At 43.2% G+C, this 21,411-nt stretch overlaps 1 protein-coding gene across 1 annotated transcript in view; it reads right to left on the reverse strand.

Annotated features, from left to right (window-relative positions):
* Positions 1 to 21,411, reverse strand: part of LOC309359748 (ovostatin-like) — a 48,937-nt gene continuing 27,526 nt past the window's right edge. The window contains exons 20-35 of the mRNA XM_081893766.1: positions 19,648 to 19,774; positions 18,813 to 18,904; positions 17,366 to 17,417; positions 16,456 to 16,539; positions 15,187 to 15,363; positions 13,783 to 13,864; positions 10,736 to 10,892; positions 8,161 to 8,235; positions 7,559 to 7,724; positions 5,597 to 5,817; positions 5,215 to 5,430; positions 4,978 to 5,102; positions 2,389 to 2,479; positions 998 to 1,060; positions 796 to 898; positions 1 to 151 (exon numbers count right to left, since the gene is read on the reverse strand). Of these exons, the coding sequence (XP_081749892.1) occupies positions 99 to 151; positions 796 to 898; positions 998 to 1,060; positions 2,389 to 2,479; positions 4,978 to 5,102; positions 5,215 to 5,430; positions 5,597 to 5,817; positions 7,559 to 7,724; positions 8,161 to 8,235; positions 10,736 to 10,892; positions 13,783 to 13,864; positions 15,187 to 15,363; positions 16,456 to 16,539; positions 17,366 to 17,417; positions 18,813 to 18,904; positions 19,648 to 19,774 (1,884 nt within the window). The 3' untranslated portion in view covers positions 1 to 98. The remainder of the gene's footprint in view (positions 152 to 795; positions 899 to 997; positions 1,061 to 2,388; positions 2,480 to 4,977; positions 5,103 to 5,214; positions 5,431 to 5,596; positions 5,818 to 7,558; positions 7,725 to 8,160; positions 8,236 to 10,735; positions 10,893 to 13,782; positions 13,865 to 15,186; positions 15,364 to 16,455; positions 16,540 to 17,365; positions 17,418 to 18,812; positions 18,905 to 19,647; positions 19,775 to 21,411) is intronic.

Genomic DNA, 21,411 nt, shown 5'->3' on the forward strand with positions numbered 1-21,411 from the left:
ATAGCTCTTCTTTATCAATGCAAGTTTTGCTTTTCTTTGTTCTGTTAGCGCCTGCATAGCTGGCATCCCTTCCTTTGACTTACCTTCTTTGTTCGGGCTCAAGCTGATTCTTGGCGGCACGGTGTGTTATATTCACTATGGGCCGCTATATCTAGTAGGAGGAACAGGAGAGAGCACAGCATTAGATGTTGCATGGATCCACATTTTCTCTTTCAGGTGTTCAGAGAAGAGTAAAGGTAAAGGTAAAGGGACACCTGACCATTAGGTCCAGTTGTGGCCGACTCTGGGGTTCCGGCGCTCATCTCGCTTTATTGGCCGAGGGAGCCGGTGTACAGCTTCCGGGTCATGTGGCCAGCATGACTAAGCCGCTTCTGGCAAACCAGAGCAGCACATGGAAATGCTGTTTACCTTCCCGCCGGAGCGGTACCTATTTATCTACTTGCACTTTGACGTGCTTTCAAACTGCTAGGTTGGCAGGAGCAGGGATCGAGCAACGGGAGCTCACCTCATCGCGGGGATTTGAACCACTGACCTTCTGATCGGTAAGCCCTAGGCTCTGTGGTTTAACCCACAGCGCCACCCGTGTCCCTTCAGAAAAGAGTACTAGCTTCAATTTTAGAAGAGACAATTGAAATGGCAACACAAACATGGGACACTCATTTCCTATAGGATACTTGTTGAAGGAAGAGGCAGTAAAATTTCTGGCAGTCCTAGTGATGAAACTGCATGGGCTTCTGGGAACTACGAAATCAAAATACACAAAATACACCTAAACTGTGAGAGCAAGTCTCCTACCTGTTTCATAATAATCAAACATTCGAACTGCAGCAGGTTTGCTTTGGGACACAGGATGGGATTCTTCTAGAGTTAATGTCAAGATAATCTCCTTTGATGATACCTGAGCACAGGAAGACAGAAAATATCAGTGACAGTTTATGAGGGGGGGGGGGTTTCTTTTGCAGGTTTGTTGTAATGATGCAACTTCAGGCAAACTTACACTCTCCAGATATAAGAAGACATGGTCATTTCTGGTTTCGGTACGCATCACTTTGTCCTGGAGCTGCACAATAAAAGCAAGGAGAGAAAGATACTTTTGCTTTCAGGAAAGGGGTGCATCGTAACAAAGTGAATAAGAATAGTTCAGATGGATTTATAACAACCAGATAATAAAAAACAGCCAGAGGCTTGGCAAACATTACTGAACCTGGCAAGCTCTTCCTTTTGGACCAATTCCATACAGAAATCTCAAACCTTCTTGCTGTGAGCCTCTGCCCCATGGCTCATGGCTTCCTTTTTCAATTCTGCACTTTAGTGTGGCTGCTGGCATGAAGACGCTCTATGTATTTGGGTGGGTGCCATGGGCAACAAACAAGATTGCAGATTTACCAGTGCCACTTCCGTGTGAAAAGAAAAGTGATCACGCCTTGGAAAACGGTAACAGACTTTGGCCTGTTGGTCCGCAGCTTCAGAAATGATGAATCGAGGCTGGAGGATTACTAGCCTGAGTAATCTATGGATTTCCTACAACATCATTTATGATGACACTTTTTAAGCCTGGCATTTATGGAAGTGAGAGCTGGACCATAAAGAAGGGTGATCGCTGAAGAATTGATGCTTTTGAATTATGGTGCTGGAGGAGACTCTTGAGACTCCCATGGACTGCAAGAAGATCAAACCTCTCCATTCTGAAGGAAATCAGCCCTGAGTGCTCACTTGAAGGACAGATCCTGAAGCTGAGGCTTCAATACGTTGGCCAGACCCTGATGTTGGGAAAGATGGAGGGCACAAGGAGAAGGGAACGACAGAGGACGAGATGGTTGGACAGTGTTCTCGAAGCTACCAACATGAGTTTGACCAAACTGCGGGAGGCAGTGGAAGACAGGAGTGCCTGTGAGGAGAATCAGAACTTACAGGGTTAAACAGTTCTGTGTGACGTCTCACATTCTGAGACATGGTTATGTTCACATACGGGAATCTTTCTTTGTGTGTGAGTTTCCTTTTGTTTTTTGGCTGAGAGACGAAAGGATGTCTGCTCTCTCGCCGGGCTGATTTATGATGTTTTTCTTCTCATTAAAGGCTGTTGGAGATTAGCAAGAACCCTGCATTCAGTCTGATTTATTATCCACACACAAGGCAACAATTTCTGCCGCTGCTAAGAACTCTGCTAAAGAACATTGCTAAGAGAGCTAAGTGAGCTCAAGTTTTTTCTATCGGCACAGACGTCCATCGGCGCAGCAGAAGCATGCTGGGCACCATCTTATCTCACAGTGCCTGGCGTGCTCTGGTCCATGGGGTCACAAAGAGTCAGACACGACTAAACAACAACAATTTTACTTCATCCAGCCATTTTCTCCTAGGGTGACTCATTCACTTTGTTCTAAATCTTACCCGCTCTAGGGATGATGAGACAGGGACAAAACCAGACAGCATTTTGATGTCAATGATAGCCATGTTAGATGCGTTGCGCTCTCCAGTGTATCTTGAAACAAGAAAAAAAAAGGTGTCATTTTGTATTCTGACAGAGCAAACTGAGTCAAAAGCAAATTGAGAAGATACTGCAAATAGCTCTTTTAGGATATAGTACACACTGTCTTACATAGTTCATTAAAGGCCAAACAACAAATTGCTTTAATTGTGTTGACATCTATCTACCTCTCATCTACCTCTCATCTATATCATCTATCTATCTATCATCTATCTATCTATCTATCTATCTATCTATCTATCTATCTATCTCTATCTATCTATCTATCTATCTATCTATCTATCTATCTATCTATCTATCTATCATCTATCTATCATCTATCTATCTATCTATCTATCTATCATCTATCATCTATCTATCATCTATCTATCTATCTATCTATCTATCTATCTATCTATCTATCTATCATCTATCTATCATCTATCTATCTATCTATCTATCTATCTATCTATCTATCTATCATCTATCATCTATCTATCTATCTATCATCTATCTATCTATCTATCTATCTATCTATCTATCTATCTATCTATCATCTATCTATCTATCTATATCTACCTATCTATCTATCTATCTATCTATCTATCTATCTATCTATCTATCTATCATCTATCTATCTATCTATCTATCTATCTATCTATCTATCATCTATCTCTATCTATCATCTATCTATCTATCTATCTATCTATCTATCTATCTATCTATCTATCTATCATCTATCTGTCTATATCTATCTATCATCTCTCATCTATCTATCTATCATCTATCTATCTATCTATCTATCTATCTATCTATCTATCTATCTATATCTACCTATCATCTATCTATCTATCTATCTATCATCTATCTATCTATCTATCTATCTATCTATCTATCTATCTATCTATCTATCTATCATCTATCTATCTATATCTATCTATCATCTATCTATCTATCTATCTATCTATCTATCTATCTATCTATCATCTATCTATTTATCTATCTATCTATCTATCAATCATCTATCTATCATCTATCTATCTATCTATCTATCTATCTATCATCTATCTATATCTATCTATCATCTATCTATCTATCTATCATCTATCTATCTATCATCTATCATCTATCTATCTATCTATCTATCTATCTATCTATCTATCTATCTATCTATCTAATCTATCATCTATCATCTATCTATCTCTCATCTATCTATCTATCTATCTATCTATCTATCTATCTATCTATCTATCATCTATCATCTATCTATCTATCTATCTATCTATCTATCATCTATCATCTATCTATCTCTCTCTCATCTATCTATCTATCTATCTATCTATCTATCTATCTATCTATCTATCATCTATCTATCTATCTATCATCTATCTATCTATCTATCTATCTATCTATCTATCTATCTATCTATCTATCTATATCTATCTATCTATCTATCTATCTATCTATCTATCTATCTAATCTATCATCTATCTATCATCTATCTATCTATCTATCTATCTATCTATCTATCTATCTATCTATCATCTATCTATCTATCATCTATCTATCTATCATCTATCTATCTATCTATCTATTCTTTTAATTATAGGCAATGAAGGAGGAAGTGTCACCAGGACTCCATCATGTAGAGAAGGAAGGTTTAACCTTGCACTCCCCAGTTGCAATCCCACAAAAAATGCCACCTGCATGTGGTTATGTAGCATAGAAAAAACAAACAACAACTCTAATTGCTGCCACTGGGAACATTTTTCTGAGCTGCATAGCAGAAATAGGGATGATTTTCTTAGAATCAAGGCTGGAGAGCAGAGTGTTGAACACTACCTGACTGTCTGCAGTCTTGATAATCCCCCACCAAGTATGCAATTACATTTAAAAATGAATATCCAGATGTTGCACAATTAAAGTAATGCGTAGTTTGACCCTCATTTTTGGATTCCATGGTTCAGACACAAAATGCTGAATCCTGTTAATTCAAATTCTCCCACAAGAAAGAATGACTGCAGTGACTTTAGAATTATTCAAGTTTCTAAAAATATGCAAATGTATTTCTTTGGCATAACTTACTCGGCCTTTTTAAAAACCAAAGTATTATGTGAATTAGCAGAAAGGAAAGGGCATTATAACAGGCACGGGAGATATTTTTCAGCACCTCCCCTCCGACTCCCAAGACTCATGTACTATCAAGCACATCTTCACAACCTGAGGAGCTAGACTTGCTTTTGTTTGTAAACAGAACCTGGACAAATTTAGGGTGCTGATTTCTGCACCTCTTCCGTGTGTCAACAGAGCTACGGCAAACGCAGCCCTGCCAATCCCAATCTGCCCCAACAAATAATATGCAGATCTGCTGCTCCTATATTCTCCCTGTATAAACCAAATGGGTTCCCAGCAAGGGCTCAGGAATAACCAAAGTGCCTTATATTGCTTTATACAGCAATGCATGGCAAAGCTGTCAACAGGGGATAGGCATAACTTTGCAGTCTTTTCATTACCTGGCTTTCAGTTCAAGATCAAATCTGGACAGAAAGTTGCTTGCGCAGGAAGCATTTTTTGTCCGCACTGTGAGAGCAAATCCAGAGCCATGTGTAGGGAAGATGATGTTGTATTGCAGGGGTGTCTGAAACAGAAAATAATGTATAGCACATATAACAGGGGGCAACTACTTTGTTACTGACAATAGCTCTGTGACTAAGTAGCAGAGGCACTTGTGGGCTAGGGATGCCATTTACCTGAATGTAGACACAACCAGAACCTTTCACTTCCACACTGTAGTTTCCGGGGATGTTGGGCAATTCAACCTGTTGCAGCAGGACACTGTTGCTACTCGTCACCTGGAAAACCTTCTTAAAAGATCCCCCAGCACTGATCTCCACTGTGTTTTCTGCATCTTTTGTGAAGGTCAGATTCCCAAACCGAGATAAAGCCAGGAGAGCCATAGGAGTGTCCTGGAAAGAATCATACATATATGGAGAAGGTGAATAGAGAGAAGTTTCCCTTCCTCTTTCATGTCCCTAAAACTCAGGGTTATTCAGTTAAACTGACTTGACAATCAATTCAGGACAGACAACAGAAGGCACCTCTTCATACAGTCCCCAATTATGTATAAGTTACCTGAGAAGAGGAGAAGCCTCCTAAAGAATTTTGGTTTCTGACCAGCCACCGCGCCATCTGTGAGCCGACTGTCAGGTCCTCCTGGGATAGGTTTGGTCGGTTAAGCCACGCCAGCAGTACATAACTAGTCATCAGAATCTCGGGAGATGATGCACGAGTGTAGAAAGAAGGGAAATCTTCTACTCTAGGCCTGTTTTCCCTTTTCCAGTACAGCAGACCACCTGAAGATGCAGAAGAGACTATTAAGTTATAGGGAAACAATGGTTATCAATGTACTTCCATGTCAAGTTTCCTGGCTTTCATATTGATCCACAGCAACCAATCTTTTCTCATGTGTGTGCCACAAGGTAAGGGCAAGAGAAATCACTGCCTTGAAGTAGTTATCTTTCTAATCTGCCAAAGTGAGGTGCAGGCAGCTGAACAGTTCTGGAGTTGTGGACGTAATGTATCTTGATTTCAGTAAGGCTTTTGACAAAGTACCCCATGATATTCCTGTGGAGAAGCTGGTAAAGTGTGGGCTGGATGAGGCAACTGTTAGGTAGATTTGTAGCTGGCTGACTGACTGAACCCAAAGAGTGCTCATTAATGGTAGAGTGGGTTCTCCTTCATGGAGAGCACGTGTTGCGGTGGGAGCAACCATGACATCCCCTGTTGCTGGGTGGGTTAGTTTGGATGGCCACGGATTTGATTGGGCACCTCCATTGTTGCTGGGGAAAATTGATTGTTGCAATTTTATTTGATTGATGGGGGTGCTATATAGGTCCCTGTGCGCAGTGTTGAGCTTCTTCTTTTCGCTGCGGACATTGGATTACCCGCCTACCCTCCCTTTATTTAGGGTTTGTTTGCGCTGACCTTGCTATGCGTGTCATGGGGTCGTCTGCTTTGGAGCAGGGGCCTGGTAAGAATTTTAACATTTGGCTGATTGCCTGGGGCCATTTGGGTTTTGCCAACTGTGTAGCAAATCATCATAACTTGTAAGTTGCGGTTAGGCATTGGTTAATATTTTGGTTGGTGGAGGGGATGTGGTTGGCTGTGCCTGCCCCTCCAATGCTGCTGCTGCAAGGGTATTCTGTTAAAGGAATCCAGGGGCTCACCATGCTTTCGTCCGTATCCCTGACAAAGGGCTATGGCCATGCAAGAGCCCCAGGGAGCATTTGGGGAGAGGTGTGAGCCTGGCGCCCAGCTTTTCTCTCCCCAAAATTGCTTACCCTTACTGACCTCTGCATGGTTATGGTTGTCTGTTCTGTTCCTACCTCCAAGTGGGTACAGATAGTCGCTAACCAATGGCTAAGCAACCACTCACTTACTGTAATTCAATAAAGTTGTGGCCAAAATTATGCCAAAAACCAAAACAAAAGTGATGTGTGAACGTGTTTTATTTAGGGGTATCTTAGAGGTCCTCAACACATAACTCCTCATCCTGGAGAAAAAGTAACAAGTGGGGTGCTACAGGGTTGTGTCCTGGGCCCGTTGTGGTTCAGCATATTTATAAACAATTTGGATGAAGGAATTGAGGGGATGCTCATCAAATTTGCAGATGACGCCAAGCTGTGGGGGGAGCTAATGCCGCAGAAGACAGAATCTGGATTCAAAATGACCTTCACAGATTTGAGAAGTGGGCATAACATAATGAATTTTAATAGGGACACCTAGGTCTGCTTGTCATAAAGTCATGCGCACACTCATTTCTTGGTCAGTTGTTGGGTTGCGCTCACACTCGGGGTACCACCAAAGCAGTGCCACCACAATATGAACCACCAAATTATTACAGCCTGTTGTATACCCTCCAACATTTCAGAGATAAAGCAGTGTCCCTGAATGGGTGGGCTGCCATGGCATGGCTGAAGTAAACAACCAAAATTCAAGTGGTGCCACTGCTAGAAATCTAAAAGTGCATGCAAGCAGTTCCAGATGACAAATTTCATGGAGGCAAGCCACAAATCACAACAGTACACCACTTACCATTTCTAGTAGCAGATGTCATCAAGACGTCCAAGAAATGTTTCTGTTTTTCTGCGTTGCCAGCTAAACCATATGTATGGGCCAGGAGAGCATTTTCGAACGTGCTCCTAACACGCCCATCAGAAGCAGCATCCAAGCAGGAGAGGCCAGCCCGCACCACAGGATACTAGGGTTTAAGAGAGATTGTTATATATTATCAAGATGGCCGCCGGCCTCTGAGGCAAGGCGAGGCAGCTGCTCTCACCGTTTTACTGTTTTATTGCCCTATTCTATTGTTCCCATTGGATTGTGCTCTTTGTTTACTTCAAGTACTCAAGAATGATCAAGGAGACATGGAAAAAATGTGATTAAAAATGGATGAAGGAGCACCCTTTACATTGTGTTATAGTTAATTCAGATAATAAGGGAAGGTCCAAAAGAAAGGTTTGTTACATCTCCTTGGAGTTGGCGGAGATTCTATATTGACTTGATGCTCATTTCCCAGTGGCGTTAAATAAGATGAAAGATTATGGAAACGGAAATGCAAGCGTGGCGTTTTAACACATCTTAAAGGAATTGCCTGAGAAATATCTATGAAAACTAGAGTAATAGTAAATCAGTACCGAGGTTTTGAGGTTGCTCTCCAGTAGAGATGAAGTAATATAGGCCGTGAGTATGGTGTTTTGATCCGCTCCATCCTATTTGAAAGGAAAAATCAGTTAAAACAGGGGTGTAAGAGCATAAAGTCCCCTCCCTAGAGAAATTTTGTTGGGCTTTTAATTTTGCTTGCCTGCAACAATCCTTGGAAATGAAATTCAACCTGCAGTCCTAAGTATACATAAAGGTAAAGGGACCCCTGACCATTAGGTCCAGTCGTAACCAACTGTTCTGTTATTTTATGTATTTCAATTATTTCCTTTAGGCCCTTATTTTGGATATGGTTTTCTTGTAGAAAATCAAGATACAAATATATAAAGGTAAAGGGACCCGTGACCATTAGGTCCAGTCGTGGCTGACTCTGGGGTTGCGGCGCTCATCTTGCTTTATTGGCCGAGGGAGCCGGCGTACAGCTTCCGGGTCATGTGGCCAGCATGACTAAGCCGCTTCTGGCGAACCAGAGTAGCACACGGAAACGCCGTTTACCTTCCCGTTGGAGCAGTACCTATTTATCTACTTGCACTTCGTGCTTTCGAACTGCTAGGTTGGCAGGAGCAGGGACCTAGCAACGGGAGCTCACCCCATCGCGGAGATTCGAACCCCTGACCTTCTGATCGGCAAGTCCTAGGCTCTGTGGCTTAACCCACATACTTACACCCTGCAAGTATACATACTTGAGACTTAATACCCTTAAACTAAGGGCTTCTCCACACTTCCTATTGTCCTGCTGCTTTCTCTTCAGCACTCTTGGATTGCCATTCGTTCCGATCTATTGCTAAAGAGCGAGTTTTCCCTTGGAAACGAGCAGGGCAAGGGGAAAACAGCTTGGACCTGTGCTTTTTAGGTATGGCACAAGTGGAAATGTGGATGAGTCCTCATCAGTGGGATTTAATTCTTCCAGATAGCTATGCATAGGCTTGCACTGTTTCTACTTGTATGAATCTGGTCTGCAAGTCCACTCACCCCTTTTGGTGCCACAGCGTTGCAGGACGGAGGAGGCTTCACTGGGGCCCCAACAGAGGAATTCAAACTGCAGTGCCCTTCTTGATAGGCAATGGGGGCATAAGCCCCTGCTGCCTATCAGGAACCTGATCCTAGCCTGCACCTTGCTTTGGCAAATGGGGATGCAGGCTGGGACCTGTGCTGGGCCAGGGGGCAGAGCCGATGGAGCCGGTGGTGGGCTTCCCTCGGAGCTGCCCCCTGCCCATTTAAGCAGCCCATACCTGGGCACTGCCTGTTTGTTCGTACACCAGGTTTCCCCACCCACCCACGGTTTACGCTGCTAGTCAATGACTTTGCTGTGGTTACGGTGGTAGCTGTTCTTTATGGGTCCAGGTAGGAATTTGCCCACCGGGCTAATTGGCTCTGACCCAGTGGTTTTGCCTACCTCATAGCAATCGTCACAACCGTTTGGGCATTGGGGCAATCCTTTGTTTTGGATGGAGGGGAGGTTGTAGTCTCTGCCTGCCCCTCCAAACGCTGGGGTATCCCATTAAAGGGATCTGGGGGGGGGAGTGGCCATGTCCGTGTGCCCAGGGGGGCCAGGACCGAAGGCACTCTCTCAAATGGCAGTCACCCTATTTGATGTAAGTCTTAGGAACCCCCGCCTGGATTGACCACGCATCACATCCGGTGGGCGGGCCGGAAGTACCGTATTTTTTGCTCTATAAGACTCACTTTTCCCTTCCTAAAAAGTAAGGGGAAATGTGTGTGCGTCCTATGGAGCAAATGCAGGCTGCGCAGCTATCCCAGAAGCCAGAACAGCAAGAGGGGTCGCTGCTTTCACTGCGCAGCGATCCCTCTTGCTGTTCTGGCTTCTGGGATTCAGAATATTTTTTTTCTTGTTTGCCTCCTCCAAAAACTAGGTGCATCTTATGGTCTGGTGCGTCTTGTAGAGCAAAAAATACGATACTTAGATTGCCCCATACCCAAGCCAAACCTCTTTCATAGATATTCAATAAAGCTGTGGCCTGTTTTGACCCAAAACCAGTCTTATTGGTCTCTTATTTATATGGGTTGAGGTATGGGAAGTCTGATGCCTGGTAGAGCTGTGCTGAACATTTCTTTTTCCCACTCATTGGGTGAGTGAGTGCCAAACAAAACCCTCCCAAAAGTTCATTGGGTAGAGATAATAGATTTATCTGAATTTTTTTTTAGAAGGGGCTGCCACGTATCTCACATAACCTTACATGGTGGTCAAGAGTTTTCTATTTATTCCCTTGTTTCTTCAAGTGAGAAAGACCCATGCAACTCAGAGCAGCACAGAGCTCTCTACAGAGCTCCCTACTGGCTGCACTCGCAGGAAACACACTGTAAGGTAAGTGACAACCCCTCCCACAAAATTCCAACAATTTTCTCCCCTCCCCAATGAGAAAGTATACTTCCCCCCCCCCATATTTTCAGGAAATTGGGGGCAAGGAGGGTTTGTCCATCGTAATAAACGTCACATCCCTCAACAGGGGTGGAACCTGTAACACACAATTTCCATTTATACTTTTGTGTCCATAACTTCCCATGGGAAAGTGATCAATCCATTCCCACCTCTAAGGCTTGGTTGTAGATATTCCCATCCGACTTGAAGCAGCCATCTGGCCCCTGTTTGCTTGAAATCCAGAGGAGTGCTTGATTCAGGATGGTTTCATCTACAAATATAGCAGGTGAGCTCTGTCCAAATGCTTTGTAGACTAAGGTGGTGAGCCTGAAAGGACAAAGAGCAGATGGGCCTGGGATGAGAACAGCACTTGGCAAAGCAGGAAGAAGTCTAGACCAGAGTCACTACTTCCAATGCTTCAATATGCAGAAGGGACTGTATACATCTGGAATTAGGAAAGCAGGATAAACCCAGGCGAGGCGCTGATGAAAAGCTCAGCAGAAGGACGGGAAAGAATCGTTTCCAGGGTCTGGAGGAGATTGGAGTTCTGGGGGCCTTTGGATTTGGAGGAATTTCGAAACATGTCATGAAACATCTTATAGACCTCAGTTTCAACTATGGAAATTTGGCTGACCTGTCCAGAAGGAATAAAAGTGTTGTTAGGTTGGAGTCTTCCCGAGATCTGTTCTTTGGCATTAAAGAATATGAAGAAGATCAGCAGAAGGGACCTGGAAAAGAGTTAAGAGCCTCGGACGTAAGATCTCCAGGTTGATGGACTATATGGAATTGACAGAAAGGACTGGCAGAATCTGAAACCAGGGAGAGGAGATGGTGAAAGAAGATTTTGAGAATTTAAAGTCTATATATAGAAATATTGTAAAATTAATGAGTGATAGAAAAATGGTGGGAATAAATTTTATGGTCTTAGCAGAAATGTTATAAGGAGTTAAGCATATATAAGTATTTTAGTTTTAATGGAAAATAAGGATAAAAAATATGTTAAGATATTTATAATATGACAGAAAATAGAGAAAGATGGAAAGGATTTGCTGAAACAATTAATAGAAGTGGAATACAAAAAGGGAAGTGAGAGGAAGTCGAGGAAACAAGGGAATGAAAGATAGAGCATGGAAAAGCTGTGATGCATGTTTTTTAATGGTTTTTTTATTTTGTTTAGGGTTAGGGTGGGTTAGGGTTTTGTTTAGCTTAGTTTAATGTGTTTAGTTTAATGTGTTTAGGTTGTGTTTTGTATTGTTTATATATTGTATTGTATTGTTCCTTTTTTTGTCTTTTCTCTCTTGTCTTTCTACTTTTCCTTTTCCTTTTCTGTAATCTTTTAAAGTAATAAATATTTTTTTAAAAAAGAATCGTTTCTGATTTATAGCAGACATAGAAGCCAACTCCTAGGGGCTGAGGGGTCTTCACCCCCCCATTAAAATATTTGAGGGGGGTGCAGCCCCCCCAAGTTGATGGGCATTGCCATTCAAATTGTGCCCGTGAACCGCATCATGTGATCAATTATGCATGGTAAGGCTTACCATATTTTATTCCGGTTGTCACCCCTGGTAGCAGAGTGTGTGTGTGTTTTTTTAAAGGATTAAGCCAGGGGTCAGCAAACTTTTTCAGGAGGGGGCCGGTCCACTGTCCCTCAGACCTTGTGGGGGGCAGGAACCACCCTCTCCCGAAAGCACCCCCCCTCCCGAAAGGACCCCCCACCGCCACTCATGCCACAGCTGCTCATAGCGCCTTGTCTTCGGCAGCATCGTCATCCTCTGCCTCAGCCAGGGGTCTGTGGGGCGCAAAGCCCATGCTGCTGGCCTGGGTGGCAGAGGTAGCCTCTCTGCCGCCACCGCTTCCTCCCGCTCGGCTCTTGGCCATACACGGCCACCTCAGCGGGAAGGAAGAGGTGTCGCCCAGAGGTGTTCGCAGCTTTGGATTGGCTGCAGGAGCTTCCTGCAGCCAATCCGAAGCCACGCCAGCATTGCGGAAGTCAGTTCCTGTACAGTGAGGCCTCTGCGCTGTGCTGGTTTAGCATGGGGCGAGCGGGCGGCAGGGTCCGCAAGGTTCATGGGCCGGATTAACGAGCCTGGTGGGCCACATCCATCCCCCGGGCCTTAGTTTGCTGACCCCTAGATTAAGCAGCCACAGATATAGATCAGTCAATGGATATTGTTCTGTGAACTGCCCTGAGACCCCTGGGTATAGGGCGGTATACAGGTGAAACTCGAAAAATTAGAATATCATGGAAAAGTTCATTTATTTCAGTAATTCAACTTAAAAGGTGAAACTAATATATGAGATAGACTCATGACATGCAAAGCGGGATATGTCAAGCCTTTATTTGTTATTTGCAGTAATTGATGCAAAAGGGGCCCAAACCAAGTACTGAGTACATATGCATGCTTCTACTTCTCAGAGGTCCAATATTGCTCTATTCGCAATCCTTGTTTTGCTGATTTCATTTAATATTCTAATTTCCTGAGATTGCTAATTTGGGGTTTTCATCAGCTGTACGCCATAATCATCACGATTATAACAAATAAAGGCTTGGCATTTCTCACTTTGCATGTCATGAGTATCTCATATATTAGTTTCACCTTTTAAGTTGAATTACTGAAATAAATGAACTTTTCCATGATATTCTAATTTTTCGAGTTTCACCTGGATAAATTCAAATTAATAATAATAATAATAATAATAATAATAATAATAATAATAATAGCCAGACAAAGTCTAATGGACCCAAATGGATTAGAACAGAGTTTCCCAAACTTGGGTCTCGGCTGTTTTTGGACTACAACTCCCATCATCCCTAGCTAGCAGGACTGAGCGGTCTAGGTTGGTGGGAATTGTAGTCCAAAAGCAGCTGGAGATCCAAGTTTGGGAAACTGTGGATTAGAGCCAGCACTTGCTGAGGGCAAACAAGGGGGGGGGTAGTACTTCATGCAATACTCATGAGCTTCCCACTTGAAATGGCTGGCCAACCGTTGAAGCTGGATTGAATGGACTCTTGGTCTGATCTAGGAGGACAAACCTATGATGCTTGTACCAGTGGGAGCAGCAGGAAGGAACTCATCTTCCCAAGTGCTCCCAGGTTGGAACCCTGTGCCTTCTTCAGACATTTGGTCCTGGAAGCCCATCAGCCACACGTCTGAAGGAACAGTGCACTGCCATCTTGTTTCCGCTCAAGGCCTTAAAGCAACTTCACAGGTCTTACCAAAGGTTTCCTTCTGCCTCCCTGCTACCAAAAGTACTGAAGGAACCATCAGGGCGTCTGAATGGCATCTGCCTCTGGTATCCTGAAGTGGAAGAAAAATACAGCAAACCATTTTTTTTCAGGTGCTTTAACTGTCAAATACATTTCAAGTGAGGAAGATGGCAAGAGCAGAGATGGCCTTCTCTGTGGTGGCACCCTGGCTATGGAATAGGCTCCCTTGGGAGGCTTGCCTGGTGCCTTATGTATTTAATTATGTGTCAGGTGGAAAACTTTCTATTCACCCATGCCTGTGAAAGCAAACAAAAACCCCTGGGCTCAATGTTTGAGTTTTGTTTTATTCTATAATCTGAGCTGCTAAATTGGTTTTATTTCTCCTTCACCAGGAAGGAAAGTTTTAATGCTGCATTTTAGGGGGGAAATCTATTCAGTCTGCTTTCCACAGTGCACTGACCTGATGTGCCCCAAACTTGCCAGCAAATTGTTACACAGCTCAGCATGAGATGATGGTGATGATGATTTATTTGTACCCCTCCAATCTGACTGGGTTGATGCACTCTAGACTTTGCAACATAATGTGCAAATCGTATATGAAATACGCATACAAAATGCATATTGTGCTGGCGAATACATGGGAAAGCATGTCTTTCATGCAAAAGGTGTGCATGAAATGTGCACAAGCTGACAGAACATGTGAGTGCCCTCTTTGTGCTTGTGCTATACCTTTTTTCCCCAAATAATTTTTTATTGTTTTCAACATGTAATTCTTTTTCCAACAATCCTTATTGTCACATTATAATCCCTTTGACTCTGCCGAGTCCTGACTTCCCTCCCTCCTGACCGCTGGTATATACATCACATACTTTTTGTGCATATTATTGTCATAACTCTACTGTTTTACATTGGAGGTGTTATTCCAGTCCTGCTAGTGTCTTAATATTTTTGTTGTTCTCCTTTATATATTCAATAAATTTATTCCAATTGTTATTGTATCTCTGGTCCTCTTGGGGCCGGATCCTTCCTGTCAATTTGGCAAGTTCCGCAAAATCTATCATCTTCACCTGCCACTCCTGGATGGTTGGTAAATCTTGTGTTTTCCATCTTTGGGCCAGTAAAGTTCTTGCGGCGGCTGTGGCATACATGAACAAGTTCTGATCTTTTATTTTAATTTCTTTTCCCACCAAACCTAGCAAAAATGCCTCTGGTCTTTTTGGAAAAGTATACTTAAATATCTTTTTAAGTTCATTATAGATTAACTCCCAGAATCTTTTTACCTTGCCACAAGTGTGCTTGTGCTATACCTTCATGTGCGTAAACATGTATGGCTGCCTACATTGCAGCCATAAAAGAGCGACTTGGCAGATGCCATCACAAATATCCACAAATGTCAGTTTTGAAAGTACTCACCAGCATTTAAATTTCGAAGGATCCTGGATTTTTTTTCTTCTGTCAACTGCTTTGTATCAGTCAGGTAGAACAAAATATGTAAATGGGATAAGAACATGGCGATATTCTGTTCTGCACAACCGTATGGCATTGGGAGAAGATTTTCAGCGTTCTTCATGGCTGTGCCCAGAATGTCACCTTGGGAGCAAAAGAATATGGGCATTTATGCACTGCATGTCACATAGAAACAAACTCCTAAGGGTCGAGGTCCCTTCAGCCCCACCCCATAAAATAGTTGAGGGGGCTGAGTCCCCCAAAAGTTGATGGGCATTTCCATTCAAATGGTGTGCATGAGCTGCATATTGTGAACGATTATGTGGGGCAGATCTCCAATATTTTATTCAAGTTGGCACCCTGATAGTTACCTCTACAATGAATGCTGTTTTCATAATAAAATGATTGTCCGTAGACTCACAGCACACAGAGCAAATCCCCTCTAGTTCTCTCCCACCTAGAATATCTGCAATTTTAATCCAATTCTGTCACAGTTTAAAAAGGCATAATCATTAGGGGAAGAAATCTCTACAATACTAGTGAGCCAAATCACGGTCTCCCAAGGGCTACAGGATAAACATTGCTCTTTTCTGAAGCACCAAAATGGGGTCCAAACCAAATCTTTACCCCAGCCCACTATCAAGTCTGTAATTAATTCCTGGTCATTGTAAATATACAACTCCAGGCTAAGCACAGAGTAAAGAAGGGAAGTGGTACGTGTGTGTTGGGAAGGAGGTTTGATGTTAGAATGGCAAGGGAGAATGAGCGGCAACTTTTGCCTTTCTCTGCACACTCAGGGGTGCTGAAGACTGCTCTGTATCAGATCAAGCAATGACTTACGGGAGACACCTCACAATTACAGTCGTACCTTGGTTGTCAAATGCCTTGGTACTCGTCTGTTTTGGCTCCCGAACGCCACAAACCCGGAAGTGAGTGTTCTGGTTTGTGAACGTTCTTTGGAACCCAAATGTCCAACGTGGCTTACACGGCTTCCAATTGAGTGCAGGAAGCTCCTGCAGCCAATCAGAAGCTGCGCCTTGGTTGTCGAATGTTTTCGGAAGTTGAACGGGCTTCCGGAACGGATTCCATTTGACAACCAAGGTACAACTGTATATTGAGGGAGCAATGTCATACCCGGGGGAAAAATCACATCAAATATGAAATGTCACAACAATCTTCCACAAGGCGCAAACAGGAAAGAAAGATTTCAAGTATGATAACATTCTGAGAACTTACCAAGGACATAAAGTGAAGCTTTTTCTGATCCAATCACCAGATTTGAAGGCAAGTTCAAGGTTATTGTTTCAGAGACTGGTGTACCTAAGGATTTACAGCAATAAATAATGGGGACTGAATGTGGGTCCTCTTTCAACATTCTTCATATAGCACGGGAGCCATTGTCTTAGCTTTTAAGTGAAGAAACTGGCAAATGGTGGTATTGGAGCTGAAATTAATTTACCTACCACTTATAATTGGATAGCCAGTGAATATTTGACTTCAGTATTTAGGTCTAATCTACACTATACATTTAAAACATTCTTATACCACTTCAACTGTCATGGAGAATCCTGGAAACAGTCGTTTGTTAAGGATGCTGGGAATTCTAGCTCTTTGAGGCCAGCACCCTTAAACTACAGTTCCCAGGACTCCTTGGGAGAAGCCAAAGTTCTTGGGTTGTTCTTGTTTTTATTTTGATTGTGTATTTTGTGTTTTTATATTGTGATTTTATCCTGTGAGCCACCCTGACACCTGCAGGTATAGGGCGGTATAGAAATTTAATAAGTAACAATAAAACAATAATGACTGTTAAAGTGCCTTAAATGCATTGTATTGGATACAATGCTATTTAAGGCTCAGGATTGCTGTGGGTCAGGTTATTATTCTCAAACAGTAATTGAAGCTAAGAATTAATGGTATTAATATTTGATATTTTTATTTACAGTATTTCTGTAATGCCTTTATAAAAATAATATATATATTTAAGGCAGCCAACAATGTAACAGAAAATTCTACTATAACAAACATGTTTGGCAGCTGGTGCAATTATGTATTTTACACCTGCCAAGTAAAACCAAACAAATGGATGTTGAAGTCTAAAAACAATTGTGGAAATAGTGAATTTTCATTCTATGCATGTAGCGCATACCTTTTACGCAGATCAGAGAGCTCTGGGTCACCTCCTTCTTGATGCCTTCAGACTGGATGGCAGAGGAAACGGTAAGATGAAAAATACAGAATGCATATCCATCCATCCATCCATTCATTTTCTACACCACCCAAGGATCTCAGGGCATATAAAAACTCAAAAATGCCCAATGTAATAATGAACAAATATGAAAACAATACCCCCACAGTTTAAAAGAACATAAAGCTTGCAATTAGATAGCAACAGAAGCCAGAATAATACAGAGAATTCATTAGCTGCGTGCAAAGTTCTCCTGTGCTTCATTTGAAGACCCTCCAGATTGCAGGTCTCAATTAATCCATACCAGTGGAGGAACAATTTGCTATCTATTCCTCCTCATTTGGGACTGTCAGCTAGTTTCTGTTTTCCACCCATTTACTTCTAGGCTTCCACAATGCATCATGCCAAACCTATGCACACACTGGGCGACCCCTTATAAGGACCTTTTCCTCTTCGTAGCTGCATTTGTGCTCATATACCACCGGTATAGGGATGCGGGTGGCGCTGTGGCTTAAACCACAGAGCCTAGGACTTGCTGATCAGAAGGTCGGCAGTTCGAATCCCCACAACGGGGTGAGCTCCCGTTCCTCGGTCCCTGCTCCTGGCAACCTAGCAGTTTGAAAGCACGTCAAAGTGCAAGTAGATAAATAGGTACCGCTCCAGCGGGAAGGTAAATGGTGTTTCCGTGTGCTGCTCTGGTTTGCCAGAAGTGGGTTAGTCATGCTGGCTACATGACCCGGAAGCCCAAGAGGCTCAGTGGTTTAGACCACAGCGCCACCTGCGTCCCCTTATGATGATGATGATGGATGGGGGATGTCAGCAATGCTCCTTCACTGAGAGGGAATGAGAATGCAGGCATAGAGAGAGAACAGGTAAGAGTGGAATGCAGAGGGGAGGGAGCAACAGCAGGGAGCAGCCGTAACTTGATCTCTGGACACAGGGAAAGAATGCAAGTTGTCAGCTCAGACAGTGACACAGATACAGGAGTACAGGGAGCGCCCTCTGCAACATCTTGTTGAATCACGAGACTGGCCAAAAAGCACGAAAAGGACGGGAAGTGACGGTGGAGGTTTTCCTGTTGTGGGGAAAGGGGGCGGAGCTCAGTTCCGGCAACTGTGCTATCTTAGGAGGACAGAGATTAGCTGAGCTCCGACTGGGACGTTTTTATTTGACTAATAAATCTGAAGTAATTAACTTCCAGAGTCGTCTCGTGTGTGTGTGAGAGAGATCTAAGGCTTACAGGGCAGGGCAGGAGTGAATGAATCCAAGCCAGTCCTTTTGCCTGAAAACTTTTGCAGCTCCAACTCCAACCTCTCCACTGCTAAATGACTCTGGTTGCTAATGTACACCACTGGGGTCCACAAAACCCTTCTCCATCTCTTGCAGATGCCAAGCTTTTCATGCTTACCTCAACCCAAAGCGGCCTGATCACGGTGTCACTTCGTCCTGCGCTCAGCTCAGTTCCTTTGGCTTCAGCAGTGATACTGAAATTCACCATACCTGAAAGAAGGAATGGAAAGAAAACTTACATATCGGGTGGCAAGCCAGCTTTTAAATTTGTATTCAGAATCAGAAGAATCTTTATTTGCACCAGCCACTAGCCATAGCAATAAAATAAAATGTACTGAAGATAGAGGTAAAAACTTAACAATACAAAATACATTTTGGAGGTTTGCATCAACCATGAAATAATAGATCTTATTCTAATTGCCCCCGCTAAAAACCTTGCAGTTTTTGCTGTCACCTGATCATCTTGATCTACTAAAAGAAAGGACACAGTAGCAATGGTTGAGCGACCCGGCATTGACAATAATAGAGGGGTAATAAACCTCACTCCTCAAATCTTTGTATTTAATTTGTATTAATCTGGTGACATTTGTTAAAAAATATGAAAAATCAATAAAAAATGACCGGCAAAACCCCCCACAAACTTACATGTAAAGTCCAGATTGTCACCGCCATGGCACTGAAGCAAGAAGAGCAGCATATATATTCCCTTGTATGCTGCATGTTTTAGATAACTAATATACAAATCATTTATAATGTACATAGGGCATTCCTAGCAGTAAACAGTAGCAGCTTGTTTCTTGCTTGAAGCCATAAGGATTATCAGGGTTTTCAGTTTCATTTATCATTTCACTTCATTAAAAATACATTATTTTTCTAAGTTGCAATTTGGGGAGAAATTCAAGAAATTCAGAGGAAAGCTAAAATTGCAAAATTCTGCAAGAGAAGATGATTACCCAGTCTTTGAGGGGTAATTCTCCACGTGTAGGATTGTGTTTCATTCGCACAGATTCTTACGGAGTTGTTCCCTGGAGACAGCTTTTCTGCTTTGAAATCCTGAGACTCTTCCAGCTTAACATCTATCTGAGAGCAGGGAAAACAATGACAATAGTGTTGTAAGTTTGTGGAGTCGCCTGGTCTGCCCTTCTACTTCTGGGGTGGCAGACACTGAATTTAGCATGTTAAAATATAAGACATGTTGTTGTTGTTTTTTTTTAAAAAAGCCAGGCTGGCTTCCTGATGAAATAATCATCTGAAGATCATTAAGAGAACGCAAAAGATAGGGTAATGGCGCATCACAAAGGCCATCAGCAAGGCACACAGTCTCTTCCTGGAATCACACACCACTTGGAGACTGGGTTGGTGTGTAACAATATAAAATAAGGAGCTGTCAAGTGCCAATTAAAACCTAGAATGTACAACTGCTATCTTGACTTGGGAGCAAATTACAAGCGGTACCGGATTTCACCCTGTGAAGTCCTCATGGCAATCGAAATCTTGACACACACACCCCTCACAAATTATGTAGAGGAATAACATTGAACTAAGAAAGCTTGATTGTCATTTTCTTTCAAGATCAAATCTGGCCTGGGAGAGTGGAGTGCGGACTGACTCCAGCTACAAAAGCTGAGGCTGTTGAACAGATTCTTGGGCTGGAGTATGAGAGAGCTGTTGCTGTTATTGATATTGTTGTTGTATCTTTAGTTTTAGATTTTATGATTTACGTGGAAATTGTTTCCATTTGGTTGTGTACTTTTTGAAGTGTTTTATTTATTGTTTATGACTTCTGTTAAGTTTGTAATTATGTAAATCTTGTCATGTTGTAAGCCGCCTTGAGCATAGTTTCAGTTGCGTGGCGAGTTCCCGCCCCCCACCAAGGATAAATAAAGATACCAGACACCATAATTTAAGGTTAAATGGGCGAATTAGGCCACAACTTTATTGAATTCAGGAATGAGAGGCATTGGCTTAGGCATTGGACCTATTGACTATCCGGCTCCAGCCCATTTGCTGGAGACACGGGAAGGGTTAACACCATAGAGGGGGAGTCTCCTGCTGAGGCACGTCAACTAGGAGCCCCCCCCCCGGGTCACCGCTTGGGGGCGTGCCTTAGGCCCACACCTCCATAGGTTTCGGACGGGGCCACGCCCCCCGGAGTCCTTTATCAGACCACCCTTCGTTCACTGGGGGGAGGTGATGGCGTTCCTCCCCCCCCACATCCTCTTAACCCCTTCTTACCAATGCCTAACCACCAATGCTAAGGGGTTGTGACGAGTTGCTACGAGGTAGGTGAAAAACCAAATGGCTGTAAATTGCCAGTTGGGAAAAATTCCTACCATGCCCCTTGCGGCGACAGACCGAAGTCCATAGCAAAGTCAGAAACCTACCTAAAGGGAGGGAGGGTGGGAAAACATGGAGGCTAGCCGGCAAAAGAGGGCGAGCCTCGGCCGCGCCGGCCCTAAATAGGGCAGGCCACGCCCCCCCAGCCACCCGATTGGCTGGCTGGGTGGACGACACGGCCGGGATTCCCCTGCTCTCGCGGGGGCTGAAACCAGCCCCTGCTCACGTGGGGTGGGCGTGAAGCCCGCAACCCCACCTCCTGGGCGGGCCGGAAGTGGCTCTATGGAAAGTTGGCATACAAATAAAATGATGATGATATTATTTTGATCCATTGTCACAGGGCCCCTGTAAAAGGTGGGGGGGGGGCATATACTGGTACC

Source organism: Podarcis melisellensis, assembly GCF_964234715.1.
Source record: "Podarcis melisellensis genome assembly, chromosome: 17".
NCBI classification, from domain to species: domain Eukaryota; kingdom Metazoa; phylum Chordata; class Lepidosauria; order Squamata; family Lacertidae; genus Podarcis; species Podarcis melisellensis.